The 13,038-nt window shown below is 37.2% G+C and overlaps 4 protein-coding genes across 4 annotated transcripts; 1 reads left to right on the top strand and 3 right to left on the bottom strand.

Moving 5' to 3' along the window:
* Positions 1–917: 917 nt before the first annotated feature.
* Positions 918–3,977, bottom strand: LOC111811682 (uncharacterized). Its single transcript, XM_023698678.2, has 3 exons — positions 3,712–3,977; positions 2,615–2,896; positions 918–2,245 (listed from the first exon to the last, which is right to left on the bottom strand). The coding sequence occupies exons 1-3, from the start codon at positions 3,862–3,864 to the stop codon at positions 1,109–1,111; spliced, it is 1,572 nt and encodes a 523-aa protein (XP_023554446.2). The 5' UTR covers positions 3,865–3,977; the 3' UTR covers positions 918–1,108.
* Positions 3,978–4,763: 786 nt separating this feature from the next.
* LOC111811683 (uncharacterized) lies at positions 4,764–8,193 on the bottom strand. Its single transcript, XM_023698679.2, has 3 exons — positions 7,802–8,193; positions 6,661–6,942; positions 4,764–6,002 (listed from the first exon to the last, which is right to left on the bottom strand). The coding sequence occupies exons 1-3, from the start codon at positions 7,949–7,951 to the stop codon at positions 4,878–4,880; spliced, it is 1,557 nt and encodes a 518-aa protein (XP_023554447.2). The 5' UTR covers positions 7,952–8,193; the 3' UTR covers positions 4,764–4,877.
* A 718-nt stretch (positions 8,194–8,911) lies between these two features.
* LOC111811815 (CASP-like protein 1C1) lies at positions 8,912–9,969 on the bottom strand. Its single transcript, XM_023698855.2, has 3 exons — positions 9,525–9,969; positions 9,334–9,436; positions 8,912–9,257 (listed from the first exon to the last, which is right to left on the bottom strand). Exons 1-3 carry the CDS (start codon positions 9,677–9,679, stop codon positions 9,024–9,026), a joined length of 492 nt encoding a protein of 163 aa, XP_023554623.2. The 5' UTR covers positions 9,680–9,969; the 3' UTR covers positions 8,912–9,023.
* A 1,533-nt stretch (positions 9,970–11,502) lies between these two features.
* On the top strand, positions 11,503–12,067 carry LOC111811842 (uncharacterized). Its single transcript, XM_023698886.2, has 2 exons — positions 11,503–11,639; positions 11,706–12,067. Exons 1-2 carry the CDS (start codon positions 11,526–11,528, stop codon positions 11,835–11,837), a joined length of 246 nt encoding a protein of 81 aa, XP_023554654.2. The 5' UTR covers positions 11,503–11,525; the 3' UTR covers positions 11,838–12,067.
* The last annotated feature ends 971 nt before the right edge of the window (positions 12,068–13,038 follow it).

Genomic DNA, 13,038 nt, shown 5'->3' with positions numbered 1-13,038 from the left:
TCTGCAACAGGATGAATATTGTAGTGTGATCTTACTTTATGGTTAAATTATAGAAAAGATACAAAAATTTTGATTTATTAATCTTTAAAAAATTACAACTTTATCCTTGACAACAAATTTATATGGGATATTCAAAATTACTCGGTTGACTGTATGGGATATTCAAAATTACTCGGTTAACTATATAGGTTTTCATTATGATTTATACTCGAATAATAATGTTTTAAAAGTGAATATTTTGTTAAATAATTGATAAATTTTAAGAAATTTAGTGAGTTTAATCAATAGCTTGCAAGTTTAGTTGACAAATATGAAGGTTTGAGTTTGTAAGATAGGGACTGGAGTGTTCCAAAAACAAGCTTTTAAGCTTATAAGATAAGGAAGCAAATAAACGCCACGGAAAAGAATGCACTAAAATTATCCATTGATGTCTGTGGGGCCTGCGACCCAGAAGAAAGGGACAACTCAACGACGTGTTTGTCTGGAAGTAAATGTAAATTGAATCATAGCCAGCAGGCAATAGCTATGCACATTTTCAACACTGCTGTTTCATTGAATCGTAGCAATGGACACCCCCACCCCCCACAGGGCGTCGGCAAGACTGCATTCTTTCTCCTTTTCTTGTGGTGTTAGGTGTCGGCATGAATACATTCTTTCTTCTTTTATGTTCTTTGGAAACACGATGTCATAATCGTCGGTCATATGACCAGGGCCGCATGTCCATTCCAAACCTATTATCTATTACCATGGCTGTATGTCCATTCCAAACCAAACCTATTCCCAAGTCTCGAGTGGAATTCCAATGCACAACACAAGCTTCGAAAAGGATTTGGGGAAGTAGGAAACTAGCACTAACAAGCTAACAGCAATGATGTCTTTGACTACTAAACGTGCATACAAACATTAAGAGGGAGTCATATGAAAAGATTTGAAATAGCAGGTAGAAGATATTCACACAATGTTTAAATCATACAGCCGACATTTTTAAATCTCACAAACCATAACAATATATGTACGAGGATAAAATTTATTCAATGCATTAAAACGATGCAATTTACGAGGCTGGTCATGCCCAGGATGGGCCGCAAACAGGGGTTGATTAAATTACTCACCACGCTCTTTGGGGCCCTGGACCTGCCGGAGTACTCAATCTGTCTAGAACTGCGTTGAAGTCAACAGTTTGCCCACTGTCCTCCATTCTCTGAATTATACTGGCAACATGGTCGCCCCTGAAACCCATGCCAACCAGTTTTTCGATTAAATGTGAATGGCTTGGATTCCTGGCTGAGACACGGGGGCCTGTTGGAGCTTGAGGAGGAACCTGATGAGGTGCATTGGCCGGAGGATATCCACTTTGATTGAAGTGGGATTGCTGAGACGGATGATGTGGCTGTTGAGGGAGATGGTGTGGCGGTCTTCCGCTTTCCCTATCATACATCATATATGCTCCTCCAGAGGATAGCGCAGGCTGTTGTCCAGGAGGCATATAGCCCTCGCCTGTTGCTGGTCCATAAGCATTTTTCACTTGAGGAGGTTGCTGCGGAGCAGAACCACCACTTGAAGCAGCATACCCATAAGGCACTGCGTCCGCACGGCTTGAACCAGGTTGAGGAATAGATGCAAAAGACATTTGCATAGGCATGCTGCTTGACAGAGTCTCTGGCATAGAAGTTGGTTGATTTGGTGGGTAAGGAGAAGGGTAGACTGAAGTAGGCGGTGGTCTGATCTGAGGTTGCATAGAAGCCTGTTGTGGTGGTTGTGCCGGCTGAGATGGTGGCTGCGCCCACTGTTGTTGATACTGATTAAATGGTTGTGGAGTTTGACTTAGCTGGGGATTGGTCATCTGCGAAACATCTTGAGGTTGTGATGCCCGGTGTTGGGAGTCGGATGAGATATACTGGTTCTGAGCGTGCTGGATATGGGATGGTTGTTGACCAGGCAATTGGGATGAAGAAATGTAGTAAGATTGCTGTTGTTGAGGCACATTCTGAGGCAAAGCTGCTGAAGGGGGTGTAATAGGATTTTGCTGCGGGACGATCTGATGTGGCAAGGCCAAAGCTAATTGCTGGTTGTGAATCTCAGATGGATTTTCGTTCTTTTTAGGATCGGTTGAAACCCTCTCCTCATTTGTCTGCGAATGGCTCGACAAAGATGGCTCTTTCTGTGGGACCTGAAGTTTAGCCAAGTCTTTTTGAGTCTCAGCAAGCTCTTGCTTGTCTCTGATAATCTGTACAGATCTGTGAACCTACAGAAATGCATCAAGTACAAATTCAATTCAAATGTTACTAATCCTCTTGGTCAGTACCAAAATTTAAGAAATAAAAATGACGATAACAATACACAGCTTGGAAAGCACAGTCGCTTTTCACATCAAGTGCACGATTCAAGAGTCAACAAGTGATAGGTTTACGTTGCAAATTAATCTTACTTTCTACGGAATCATTAGAAACAGTTCATTTATTGTGTCTACAAATGATCGTATAATATGAATGAAAACAATGTTACTTTTTCAAGATCATAAAGGATCAAAGAAGATCTTCATTGTACCACTTCCAAACTCTTTTTGATAAGATACTACTGACAAACTCTTCAAAGTTCTAAAGTCGTGGCTCACCTCTTGTACATGCTTCTCAATAGATTTAAGCTTTGAATCTGCCTCTTCATGGTCACGGGCTAAGTCAGACCGCATTTCTCCAACAGATTTATCAAGGTTGTAGCAATATAGTTCAAGCTGTGATAGGCGTGAACTTATTCCCTCGAGAAAACGCAAAAGGTTATCGGAATGCTTTTTCATGCTGTTCTCAACAGTAGTAATCACATCTTGATTAATGGAATCATCTGGTTGACCATATGCAGCACCAGGGAATACAGTAGACATTCTACTCTTGTGAAAATCCTGCCCATATAAATATGCACAACTTTAATCGTTCACAAAATAATACACATTGAATTCCTAATTTAATATGATTCCAGAAGACATAAACTGAGAGATGCTGCATGTATAGTAAAATTGATAGAATGGTTTATATAAATCCAAGGCAATTAAAAAGTACATAAAATCGTCAGGGATGCTCGAGCCACAATACGACTAGCAACAATACTTGCTGCCACTGCAAGCTGCTATTGCAGCTTCATAATCCTATGGGATTCTCCATCAGTAATTCCAACTTTAACCATTAATGAGACTTGCTTATGAACGGAAAATACTAACAATAATAATTGCGTTAAATGTTCCACTCTATCAGTTCATGAACCCATTATTTACAAGAACAAATAAAAGATGCAAGGCGGATAAGATACAAAACCCAAGACCACGTAAAAACAAATGTTCCTTTCGTCTAGGATGATTATTCACAATTATATCGAACTCCAATTGAAATTGAACAACTAACTTCCTTCTGGAGACTGGAAAGCACCAACAACGTTCGCTCAACAAGAAACCAGACAAGCATAAGGCCTAGAACTCAGCTAATGCAAAAATGGATTGTCATGGATCATCATCTCTACCCTTAACAGTCGAGTACTCGTTTCTTAAGCCAAGAATAAACACCGCACAATTAAACTACGATCAAAACTAGAATGTTAATATAAAAAATCACAAACCCTAATCGCACCCAACAATGAAAAATCGAAAATTACTTTCAGACATCCATAACCCAGGACAGAAAACTAGCCAAAGAAACGTAGGAACAAGTAATATCCCCCACGAACCTTGCTAGAATTGGCAACGGAGACTGGATCGCTATGGCTACCGTTTGAAGGTTCCTGTTTAGTGTAGTCCTCAAATGAGCAGAGGATATTATCAGAACCAAAATCAAACGTTTTGGGGGCGGAATTAGGGCGACCTGCGGAACCAGACGCCATAGATCGCAGTGCGAAATCGAAGGAATGGGGGTGAAGGCTGAGATTTTTTAGGAAATAGAGAGAGATGGGGGTTTCCGATAATCGAGACCAAAATTATCTTGGGATGACTTCTAATCCAAGACTGTGTTTATATAGACATGAATAAGGTTTTCGATATATTTTTTTTTTCTTAAAAGAAAAAACAATTACAAAAGATGCGTGTCTAATATTCTTTTTATTTTAGAAAAATTATTTAATATGATAAATGATTAATATGCTTCAAAATGAAGCATATAAATTAAAACAATAATATAAGATCAAGATGACCAGAAAAAATTAAAAAATTTGTTGTTTTTAGTAAACTTATATACTTTGATCTTATTCTTCGGTCTTTATTAGTATTCAATAATCAATGAGTTTAAGATTAAAGTATAAACTAGGGGTGTTTAAAATAAAAAATGTAACGACCGTCCACTGTTAGCAGTATTTAGGCTTACGAGCTTTCCCTTAGGGGGTTTTCTTACGAGCTTCCCCTCAAGGCTTTAAAACGTGTCTGCTAGGAGAATGTCTCCACACCCTTATAAATGATGTTTTGACCCTTATAAATGATGTTTTGTTATAATATGAGCTGAGTTATCAAGAGATTGATCTGAGTTGAATAAAGTTAAAAACTTTGACTCAAGTTAAAAACTTTGACTCAAAATATTTGTGTGAATAATTGCAAACAAATAGCATTGCATTACACACCATATGAACCTTCACATTTTTCCTTGTTTTTAGGTGGAAAGCTAAGGAATATTCATAACATAAGATTTGGGACTGAGGGTAGAAATATTCATAACATAAGATACAATCAACTTCTTTTATATCTCGCAAACCATATATATATATATATATATATACGAGAAGGAAGAACACAGTGGAATCCTAAACCAGTCTTTTATTCAATGCATTAAAAAGACGCAATGGCTAGGCTGGTCATGGCCGATATGAGCTTTCAACATACAAATAGGCGACTGCTACTGAAATTACTGTCACCATGCCCGCTGAGGACCTCCAGAATTACTCAACCCGTCTAGAACAGCGTTGAAGTCGATAGGTTGCCCGCTCTCCTCCATCCTATGAATTACACTGCCAATGTGGTCACTCCTGAAACCCATCCCAACAAGTTTATCAACTATTTCGCCATAAGGATGGTTCTGGTTACGTATAAAATGCGACTGATTCGGATGATTCCTGGCCATAACGTGCGGACCTGATGGATGCTGAGGAATCTGAACGTTGGCCGGAGGGTATCCACTTTGGTTGAAGTGTGGTTGTTGGGGCTGAGGAGGATGGTGTGGCGGTTGTTGTGGTTGTGGAGGATGGTGTGGTTGTTGCTGAGGTTGCGGAGGATGGTGCGGTGGTCTTCCACTTTCCCTATCATATATCATATATGCACCTCCCGAGGAAAGCCCAGATTGTGGTCCAGAAGGTAAATATCCTTCTCCGGCTTGTGGTCCTCCACCAAAAGCATTTTTGACTTGAGGAGGTTGCTGGGGCATAGTACCAGCACTTCCAACATATCCATATTGCACGGTGTCTATGCGGCTCGAACCCGGTTGAGGAATAGGTGAAAATGACACTTGCATAGGCGGAGTCTCTGGCATAGAAGTCGGTTGATTCATCGAATAAGAAGAGTAGACTGAAGTAGGCGGCAGCCTGATCTGAGGTTGCATAGAAGGATGCTGTTGTGGTGGTTGTGCCTGTTGAGGTGGCTGCTGCGTCCATTGTTGTTGATACTGACTGAACTGTTGTGGTGGTGGTGGTGGAGTTTGACTTAGCTGGGCATGGGCATTGGTCATTTGATGTTGGCTCTGAGGATGCTGGATGTAATAAGATTGCTGTTGGGGCACATTCTCCGGCAAAGCTGCTGGAGGAGGTGGATGTTGCTGTGGGACAATCTGGTGCGGCAGGGCAAGAGCTAGTTGCTGATTGTGATTCTTGGACGGAATTTCATTCTTCTTAGGATCAAAGGCACCAGGTGAAGCTCTCTCCTCGTTTGAATGCGAATGGCTCGACAAAGACGACTCTTTCTGCAGAAGATGAAGTTTGGCTAAGTCTTTCTGAGTCTCGGCGAGCTCTTGCTTGTCTCTTATAATCTGCACAGACCTGTGGACCTACGGAGGACATCAAGGAAAATTTTAATTAAGATGAAACTGATAAGAGCAGAGGCTGACAACTTCAAATCATATTTCATATACTGATCGTCCCATACAGCAGAATCAGTATCAACTTAAACAAAACTAAAATGGTGTAAAAGCCCATGCCCACCGCTACTACTACTAGATATTGTCCCCTTTGGCCCGTTACGTATCAACGTCAGCCTCACAGTTTTAAACGCGTCTACTAGGGAGAGGTTTCTACACCTTTATAAGGAATGTTTCGCTCCCCTCTCCAACCAATGTGGAATCTCACAGTCCACCCCCAATGCTGGCACACCACTCGGTGTCTAGCTCTGATGCCATTTGTAACAGCCCTAGCCCAAGCCCACCACTAGTAGATATTGCCCGCTTTGACTCGTTACGTATCGCTGTCAGCCTCACGGTTTTAAAACGTGTCTTACTAGAGAGAGATTTCCACATCCTTATAAGGAATGTTTCGTTCCCCCTCCAACCATGTGAGATTTCACAAAAGGTAATAACAAAAAAAAGAGCTTGGGGGCCGTCATTGTTCACAACAAGTGCACAAATTTCCAGATTCAACAGATTAGTGTTGAGTTTAAGTTGCAAAGTAAATAATATTTCTACATATTGCTCGAAGTAGTGCATAGCTTACTTCTTGTAGATGCTTCTCAAGAGATTTAAGCTTCAAATCTGCCTCTTCGTGGTCACGAATCAAGTCAGATCGCATTTCTCCAACAGATTTATCAAGGTTGTAGTAATTCAGTTCAAGTTGTGATAGGCGCGAGCTTATTCCCTCGAGAAAACGCAAAATGTTATCAGAATACTTTTTCATGCTGTTCTCAACAGTAGAAATCACATCTTGTTTCATGGAATCTTCTGGCTGACCATAAACAGAAGCAGGATATACAGTAGATACTCTACTTTTGTGAAAATCCTGCTCAAACAAACATCAAAACTCAATTATTCATCCAATAATACACAATGAATCCACTATTGTTGGATAAGACACAAAACTCGGTTAATCAATTCAATGAAACCGATAATTATAAAACTTAATACAATGAGACAACTTAGGATAGAACCCAGAAACATCAAAAAGAAATAATAATCAATGCAGCCAAATAATCTCATGGATGTTCTTCCTCTGTAATTTCAATTTCAACAATGAGAGTCAATATCAGACAGAAAATATAACAGTGTTCAGCTCACTTCTCACTATGTCTGTTCACGAACAGATATACCGAACACTGATATATCAATTGTCTGTTCACGAACCGACTATTATAGAAAAGATTCAATTTCTCGCAAAGGAGGATCGTAAGAACATTTCTGAGCACACAATGAAATTTTCAAAATCTTAGGGGGAAATGCTCATTACACTCCGGACCAAGTTTTACACAGCTCAAGCAAGATTGAACCACTCTACAGATTGGACAGTACTACCAACACTATTGACAATCAGGATCAGATTCAAAGTTACTTCAAAATGGATCGACTCAGCCGTAATACACAAATTAAAACCAATAATTGAAAGCATACATCATTACAATCCGGAAAGGTCACTGCACGAATGTTTATCCCCAGCCTCAATCACTCATTTCCTAACCCAATACAAATCATTGTTTAATAGCGAGTTATTCCCGTCGACTATAAAAACGTAACTCAACAATCCAAAACCCTAATCGAACACTCAACAATAAGAACTCGAGAATTTAATTTCAAACATCCAACAAGACATAACCACAACCAAAAAACCAACCACAGCAATATGAAAACAACTAACTCCGACCTACCTTGCTAGAATTCGCGACGGAGAGATCGCTATGGCTACCGTTGGAAGATTCCTGGTTGCCGTAGTCCTCATAAGAACAAAGAACATCATCGGTACCAAAATCAAACCCCTTAGAGCCCGAATTAGGGCGACCAGCTGAACCAGACGCCATGGATCGCAGTGGGAAATCGGAAAGACGGAAGTAAAACGGGGACCGATTCAAAGAACGACAAAAGAAAGAGATGAATTTTTTTTTCTTTTTCTTTGCGATTATCGAGAAGGAAAGTTCTCCTTATGGCTCTTTCCGCGAATGAACTCCCCATGGATTTGATTCAGAGTAATCTTATAGAAACGAATTTCGATTTTAAAAATAAATTAAATTACAAATAAAAATGAAAAAATCGAAGAAACGTTAAAGGCATGGGGAGATGACTTTGTTATAATATTTTTTGAAGTGTACGGCCAGATATGAAATTAGTGATATGGGCTCGCCGACCATCTTCCGATTTTGCAGATCAGTCCTTCTATTTTGGTTCATTTCCAATTGTTGCCTTTGTTTAAATTATTGTTGATTAATCAATAATCAAGCTTAATTATTCTGTGGTTTTGCACTTGATTTTTTTTTTAATATCTTCTAATTTTCTGTCCACCCATAACCTAACTATAATTATATTTTATAAAGTTTGGATTTTTCATTAAATTTTATTTCGACTTTTGTTATTATTTATTTTTTTAATCTATATATAAAAAATGGTACACGCTCCAGATGCCAAATTCTTATTCGAATTATCCGAATAATTCTAAAAATAAAAAGGTGATTTTAACCATTTTACCGACCTAAAAAAAGTTTAAAAAAAAAAAAAAAAAAAAAAAAAAAACATGTGCAACTATATCGAAAACCTTGTATCCTTAAAGTAAACTAGAGTCGTTCTCATTATGCTCGAAAAACCATAAAAATCTTCGAAGTATATGTCAATTATCGTTCAACGTCAATCATGTTCACGTGTTTCAACTATAACATGCCTCGTAGTATACATTATCTAATTTTTTTTTCTTAAAATGGACTTCTAGAAGCTTGAATAGATAGAATTTGTACAACTCAATTGAGCGACTCAAAAAACAAGATTCTAACTGATCAAATCAATCGGGGTTTATTTCGGTATAGAAAAAGCTCGAAAAGGGCTAACCCTTTTACAAAACATGGCCTAAAGAGAGACCAAGTTGAAAATTGTGTGTGGTTTGTGTCAAGTCTTTTTCAAAAGAAGAGGATCCAAAAGAGAGTGAAGAGAATAGAGAAGAAGCAAGAGGTAAACAAGGAGTCCAAGGAGGCCTAAAGCCAGAGCTCCACTGACTTGCCTACAATAACTCGCCACTTGGTCGCATATTGGAAGCCATCCCGCGTATGAATTCCCATTCTTTCCTATTTGCGCCACCGCCAGCGCCGCCGCGATGCTCGAAGTCAGCAACATCGTCAATATCTACTTGAAAAATAGCGTCAAATTAGCCATCGAAACAGGGTGGAAGAAGAAAAGGGTCCCCTGTTTTGAGAGTTACCGCATCGAAACAGAGCACTAATCGCCAGAGCAAGCTCTCCGCCGGAAGAAACAGCACGAAAAACCCATAAACGCTCGCAATAGCATTTGCAATCACGAAGTACCTCAAGAACAAAAACAAAAAAACTCGATTCAGAGAGGAAAAAAAAGACCCATAATCCAAGAACACAAGAAAAAGAGATGGAATCTCACTTGAAGGCTGGTGTATGAGTGTATTTGGCTTCAAAAGACAGGCTAAAAAACCTGGCTTCTTCATGACTTGCGGCCATAACAATGGCGGCAGAAAGAGTCGAGCCCAAAGCAAGAAGCCTCAATAGAAGCAAGCAAATTCTCTTGGGCTTGCCCATTGAAGAAATGGGAGGTGATTGTGGGAGATGGGTGCTCTGTTTTTGAAGTGATTTTAAAAATGGGTCGTTGAGGATTCTCAACTGTCATCGCCACCGCCCATTTGGGAGCCAAAATGGTGAGGTGTGGGGAAGGAAATTAAAAGGGTTGGTGAACAATGGCGTATTGGGTTTGGATTTTGACGAACTGCCAGAGATTTGGAGATTTGGGCGTTTGCTACACTCGAGGTGAGACAGATGGTTCTGTTCGGCTGTTTTTCACCTAATTCTTCCCCCCATTCCTCATTTTGTTCAAATTCTTTCAACACATTTGGTTGCTTCTAGTTGTCATTTTTTTCTTCCTATGGGTTAAAAAACGCTCTTACTTTAACGACGTGTTCTTTTTGTATCGACAATATCATTTTAAAAATAAAATGAGATGAAATTCACTAGTAAATAAGAACCATTTAGTGTTCTCGTGGTAATAAAAATTCTCTCTCGATTTATGTATAACTCACACGAAAAAAACATCATTAAAAAATGATATGAGACAATAACACAGGTAATGAAACATTAGAGATCAACCTGAAAAGTCAATAATGATTTGTTTAATTTTTTTAATTTAACAAATTTTGGATACTTATTGGTATCTTTATTCCTAAATAAATGTTAGAATGAACCTAATAATTTAAAATTTAGTGGTTCAAATGCTTTCTGAATTTAATTCAACTAATTTTTTTTAATTATTTTAAATAATAAAATAAAGAAATTCATAAAAAAAATAATATTTATTAGCTTAATTTAAAAAAAAAAGACATAAATATAACGGATTTAAAAGTATATAATATATATCAAAATAGGTGAACTTCACAAAAGTACCATATACCAAACTATGCTTTAAATCTTAATTTTAAAATAAATATCATTTTTGGAAGTATTTATCTAATAAACCAAAGTTTTTCTCAAATCAAATATATGTATGCAAACCTAAATCACCCACTTACATTATTTGGTAGAAACCACATTCAAATTATAAACGTTACATTTTATAAACCTAAGTCTAACAAAAATAAAAAAAATTTGAACAAATCATTAATCAATATACTTTATTATAATTTTTTAAATTTAAAAATTAAAATTTATACTTCAATTAAGTTTAAACTTTTTAAATATACGGTTAAAAATTATCAAATATTTTTAAAATTTAAAAATCTATTAAATATAAAATTAGCTCAAACCAAAAGTATTAATATTAATTTTAAAAAAATAATAATAATAATACTGTTTTTAGAAGATTTTTAAGGGAGATTTTTATAATATCTTTTACTTGGTGCAATTAATTGGGAATTAAATATTTCAATTGGTGGGGATAGAAAACAGTGCATTAAATTTCAATTGCCGGCAAATTGCAGGCTGTCAACTTGAATTTCCAACTCACCCATTCTTTGCCACGTGTTATTCTCAGGATTCATGCCTCAAGCTTAAATTACCTGATTGCCCATGAAAACAATCCCCCATTTCTTCTATTTACCAAATTGCCCTTTTATTTTTATCTACGTTGTACCTTCCAAAATAAGGAAAATAAAAGGCAAGAGTATAAATTTGAATTATAAATTCTCTAATTTAAATTTATGTTTGTATTTTTCGTTTTAATAATAAATTCATAAAAATACAAAATTATGAAGAAAAAAAAAATCAGCCAGGGGTATGAGCGTAAATTCACAAACAGACAAGTATAGGTAAAACTTTGTTTGTAGTGACATGACCACTGAACCGTAGCTTTCACATTGCTATATAAACGGCAAGTCTTTGCCCCCAGAAATTTCCTCTCAATTTCCCTTCAACAAAGAAAAGAAGAAAAGGCCACCTCATGCCTATGAAGAAAACAGGGCTGTTCGCCGCCTCCGTCGCCGCTGCCTCCGCCACCGCCCTCTCTGCTCCGTCGTCCTCCACCGGCGTCCTCAAAACCACCTTTTCCCATCAGGTAAAATACCCAAATTCTCATTTCAATTCAAAGTTCATCTGAAAACAAAATTCTTGGGAATTTCAGGAAAAGGTCATCAGCAGAGATGGAGAAACTAGTCCGTCGAGAATATCGCCGCCGTCGACGGCGGCGGATCAATTCGCTCCGAGATTCGATGGGCTGCGATTCATTGAAACTCTGGTCACTGCTCATAGATGATAAGCTTGGGAACTGACGATAAATGGCCCATATCTTTTTCTTTTCTTTTTTTGTATTATTATTATTATTATTAAAAAAAAAAAAAAAAAAAAAAAAAAAAAAAAAAAGATCAATCACAGTGAGGAATGATCCCCAAGCATGTATTCCAAGTGGTGGGTTTCGTTTTGTTCCTTCTCGTAACGCGACCATATAATATATTTAATGTAATGACATAATATATACTTTTTATATGGTAATTTTGTACATTTTTTTTAATGATATGATTAAAAAAAAAATGACAGTCACTCCTTATCTAGATATCACTACTTCTAGTGCTCTGTTTTTGGTAATGACAAATTGACAACACAACTTTCAACTTTCCATCTAAAGTGGATATCAGTTCGACCATTCTCATCATCAAAACGAAAAACGAAACGGGTCAGAATTAACGTTAGGAGTAAGTCAAATATGGCGAACAAGATTCAAATTTAAATTTTTAAAGAGCATCTTTGAGGCAAAAAGTTTGAGTCTTTTTCGTTAATGGGGTCGCACCCAAAATGTGGCTGAGGTTCAAGAGAATTATGGTAATTGCCATTATTGTTGAGTCTTCTTCTCGACTATGGGGTATGTTGGTTCATACTTATCTTTTATTTCGACACGACGAAAATGAACCACACAACATTTTTATTTATACTTTTTTTTTTTGTAATCTTATTTAGAGCGGGCTCATATAATCAAATTGAAATAGAATATTTAAATGCATAATTTGAAATAGACCAATTAATTTTAATAGGATTATGAGTACCATCAAGTGTCGTCAACTTGTCTAAAATCAACCCGCCATTAAATATTTAAGGTCTTGTTTGATAATGACTTAATATGTGGCGGTCGTATTTATAAACTTAAATATTTGAGATAAATATTGTTATAGAAATTTATAAATTTATTAGGAACTTTAAAAATATATGGACTAAATCAATAAATTTTCAAAAATTTGGGACTAAATTTATAATTTATTGGAATTTGATGTTGCATTAGCAAACAAAAAGAAGGAAGATTATCCATCTCATCTGACAGCCATTAACAAACAACCAAGAAACAGCCGCCATTCTAAATCTTAATTCTATCCATTTGCAATTCATGCAAAAAAAAAAAAAAAAAGATAAGAAAGATCATCTGGACGGGTTATGTTCGTGTTCTAAAACAACGGACCGAGCAGAGC

This window comes from Cucurbita pepo, chromosome 15, assembly GCF_057944985.1.
Source record: "Cucurbita pepo subsp. pepo isolate OVF chromosome 15, ASM5794498v1, whole genome shotgun sequence".
Lineage (NCBI taxonomy): Eukaryota > Viridiplantae > Streptophyta > Magnoliopsida > Cucurbitales > Cucurbitaceae > Cucurbita > Cucurbita pepo.
This window is presented reverse-complemented; position numbering and strand designations above follow the sequence as displayed.

What these genes read in the sequence shown, in the direction of transcription:
- LOC111811682 (XM_023698678.2), bottom strand. Translation starts at nt 3,864, where the DNA reads ATGGCGTCTGGTTCCGCAGGTCGCCCTAATTCCGCCCCCAAAACGTTT. An exon ending in CCGTTGCCAATTCTAGCAAG is followed by an intron (nt 2,897 to 3,711) that starts GTTCGTGGGGGA and finishes TTATATGGGCAG; the next exon opens with GATTTTCACAAGAGTAGAAT. An exon ending in TTGAGAAGCATGTACAAGAG is followed by an intron (nt 2,246 to 2,614) that starts GTGAGCCACGAC and finishes GCATTTCTGTAG; the next exon opens with GTTCACAGATCTGTACAGAT.
- LOC111811683 (XM_023698679.2), bottom strand. Translation starts at nt 7,951, where the DNA reads ATGGCGTCTGGTTCAGCTGGTCGCCCTAATTCGGGCTCTAAGGGGTTT. An exon ending in CCGTCGCGAATTCTAGCAAG is followed by an intron (nt 6,943 to 7,801) that starts GTAGGTCGGAGT and finishes TTGTTTGAGCAG; the next exon opens with GATTTTCACAAAAGTAGAGT. An exon ending in TTGAGAAGCATCTACAAGAA is followed by an intron (nt 6,003 to 6,660) that starts GTAAGCTATGCA and finishes TGTCCTCCGTAG; the next exon opens with GTCCACAGGTCTGTGCAGAT.
- LOC111811815 (XM_023698855.2), bottom strand. Translation starts at nt 9,679, where the DNA reads ATGGGCAAGCCCAAGAGAATTTGCTTGCTTCTATTGAGGCTTCTTGCT. An exon ending in ACTCATACACCAGCCTTCAA is followed by an intron (nt 9,437 to 9,524) that starts GTGAGATTCCAT and finishes TTTGTTCTTGAG; the next exon opens with GTACTTCGTGATTGCAAATG. An exon ending in TAGTGCTCTGTTTCGATGCG is followed by an intron (nt 9,258 to 9,333) that starts GTAACTCTCAAA and finishes TTTTTCAAGTAG; the next exon opens with ATATTGACGATGTTGCTGAC.
- LOC111811842 (XM_023698886.2), top strand. Translation starts at nt 11,526, where the DNA reads ATGCCTATGAAGAAAACAGGGCTGTTCGCCGCCTCCGTCGCCGCTGCC. An exon ending in AAACCACCTTTTCCCATCAG is followed by an intron (nt 11,640 to 11,705) that starts GTAAAATACCCA and finishes TGGGAATTTCAG; the next exon opens with GAAAAGGTCATCAGCAGAGA.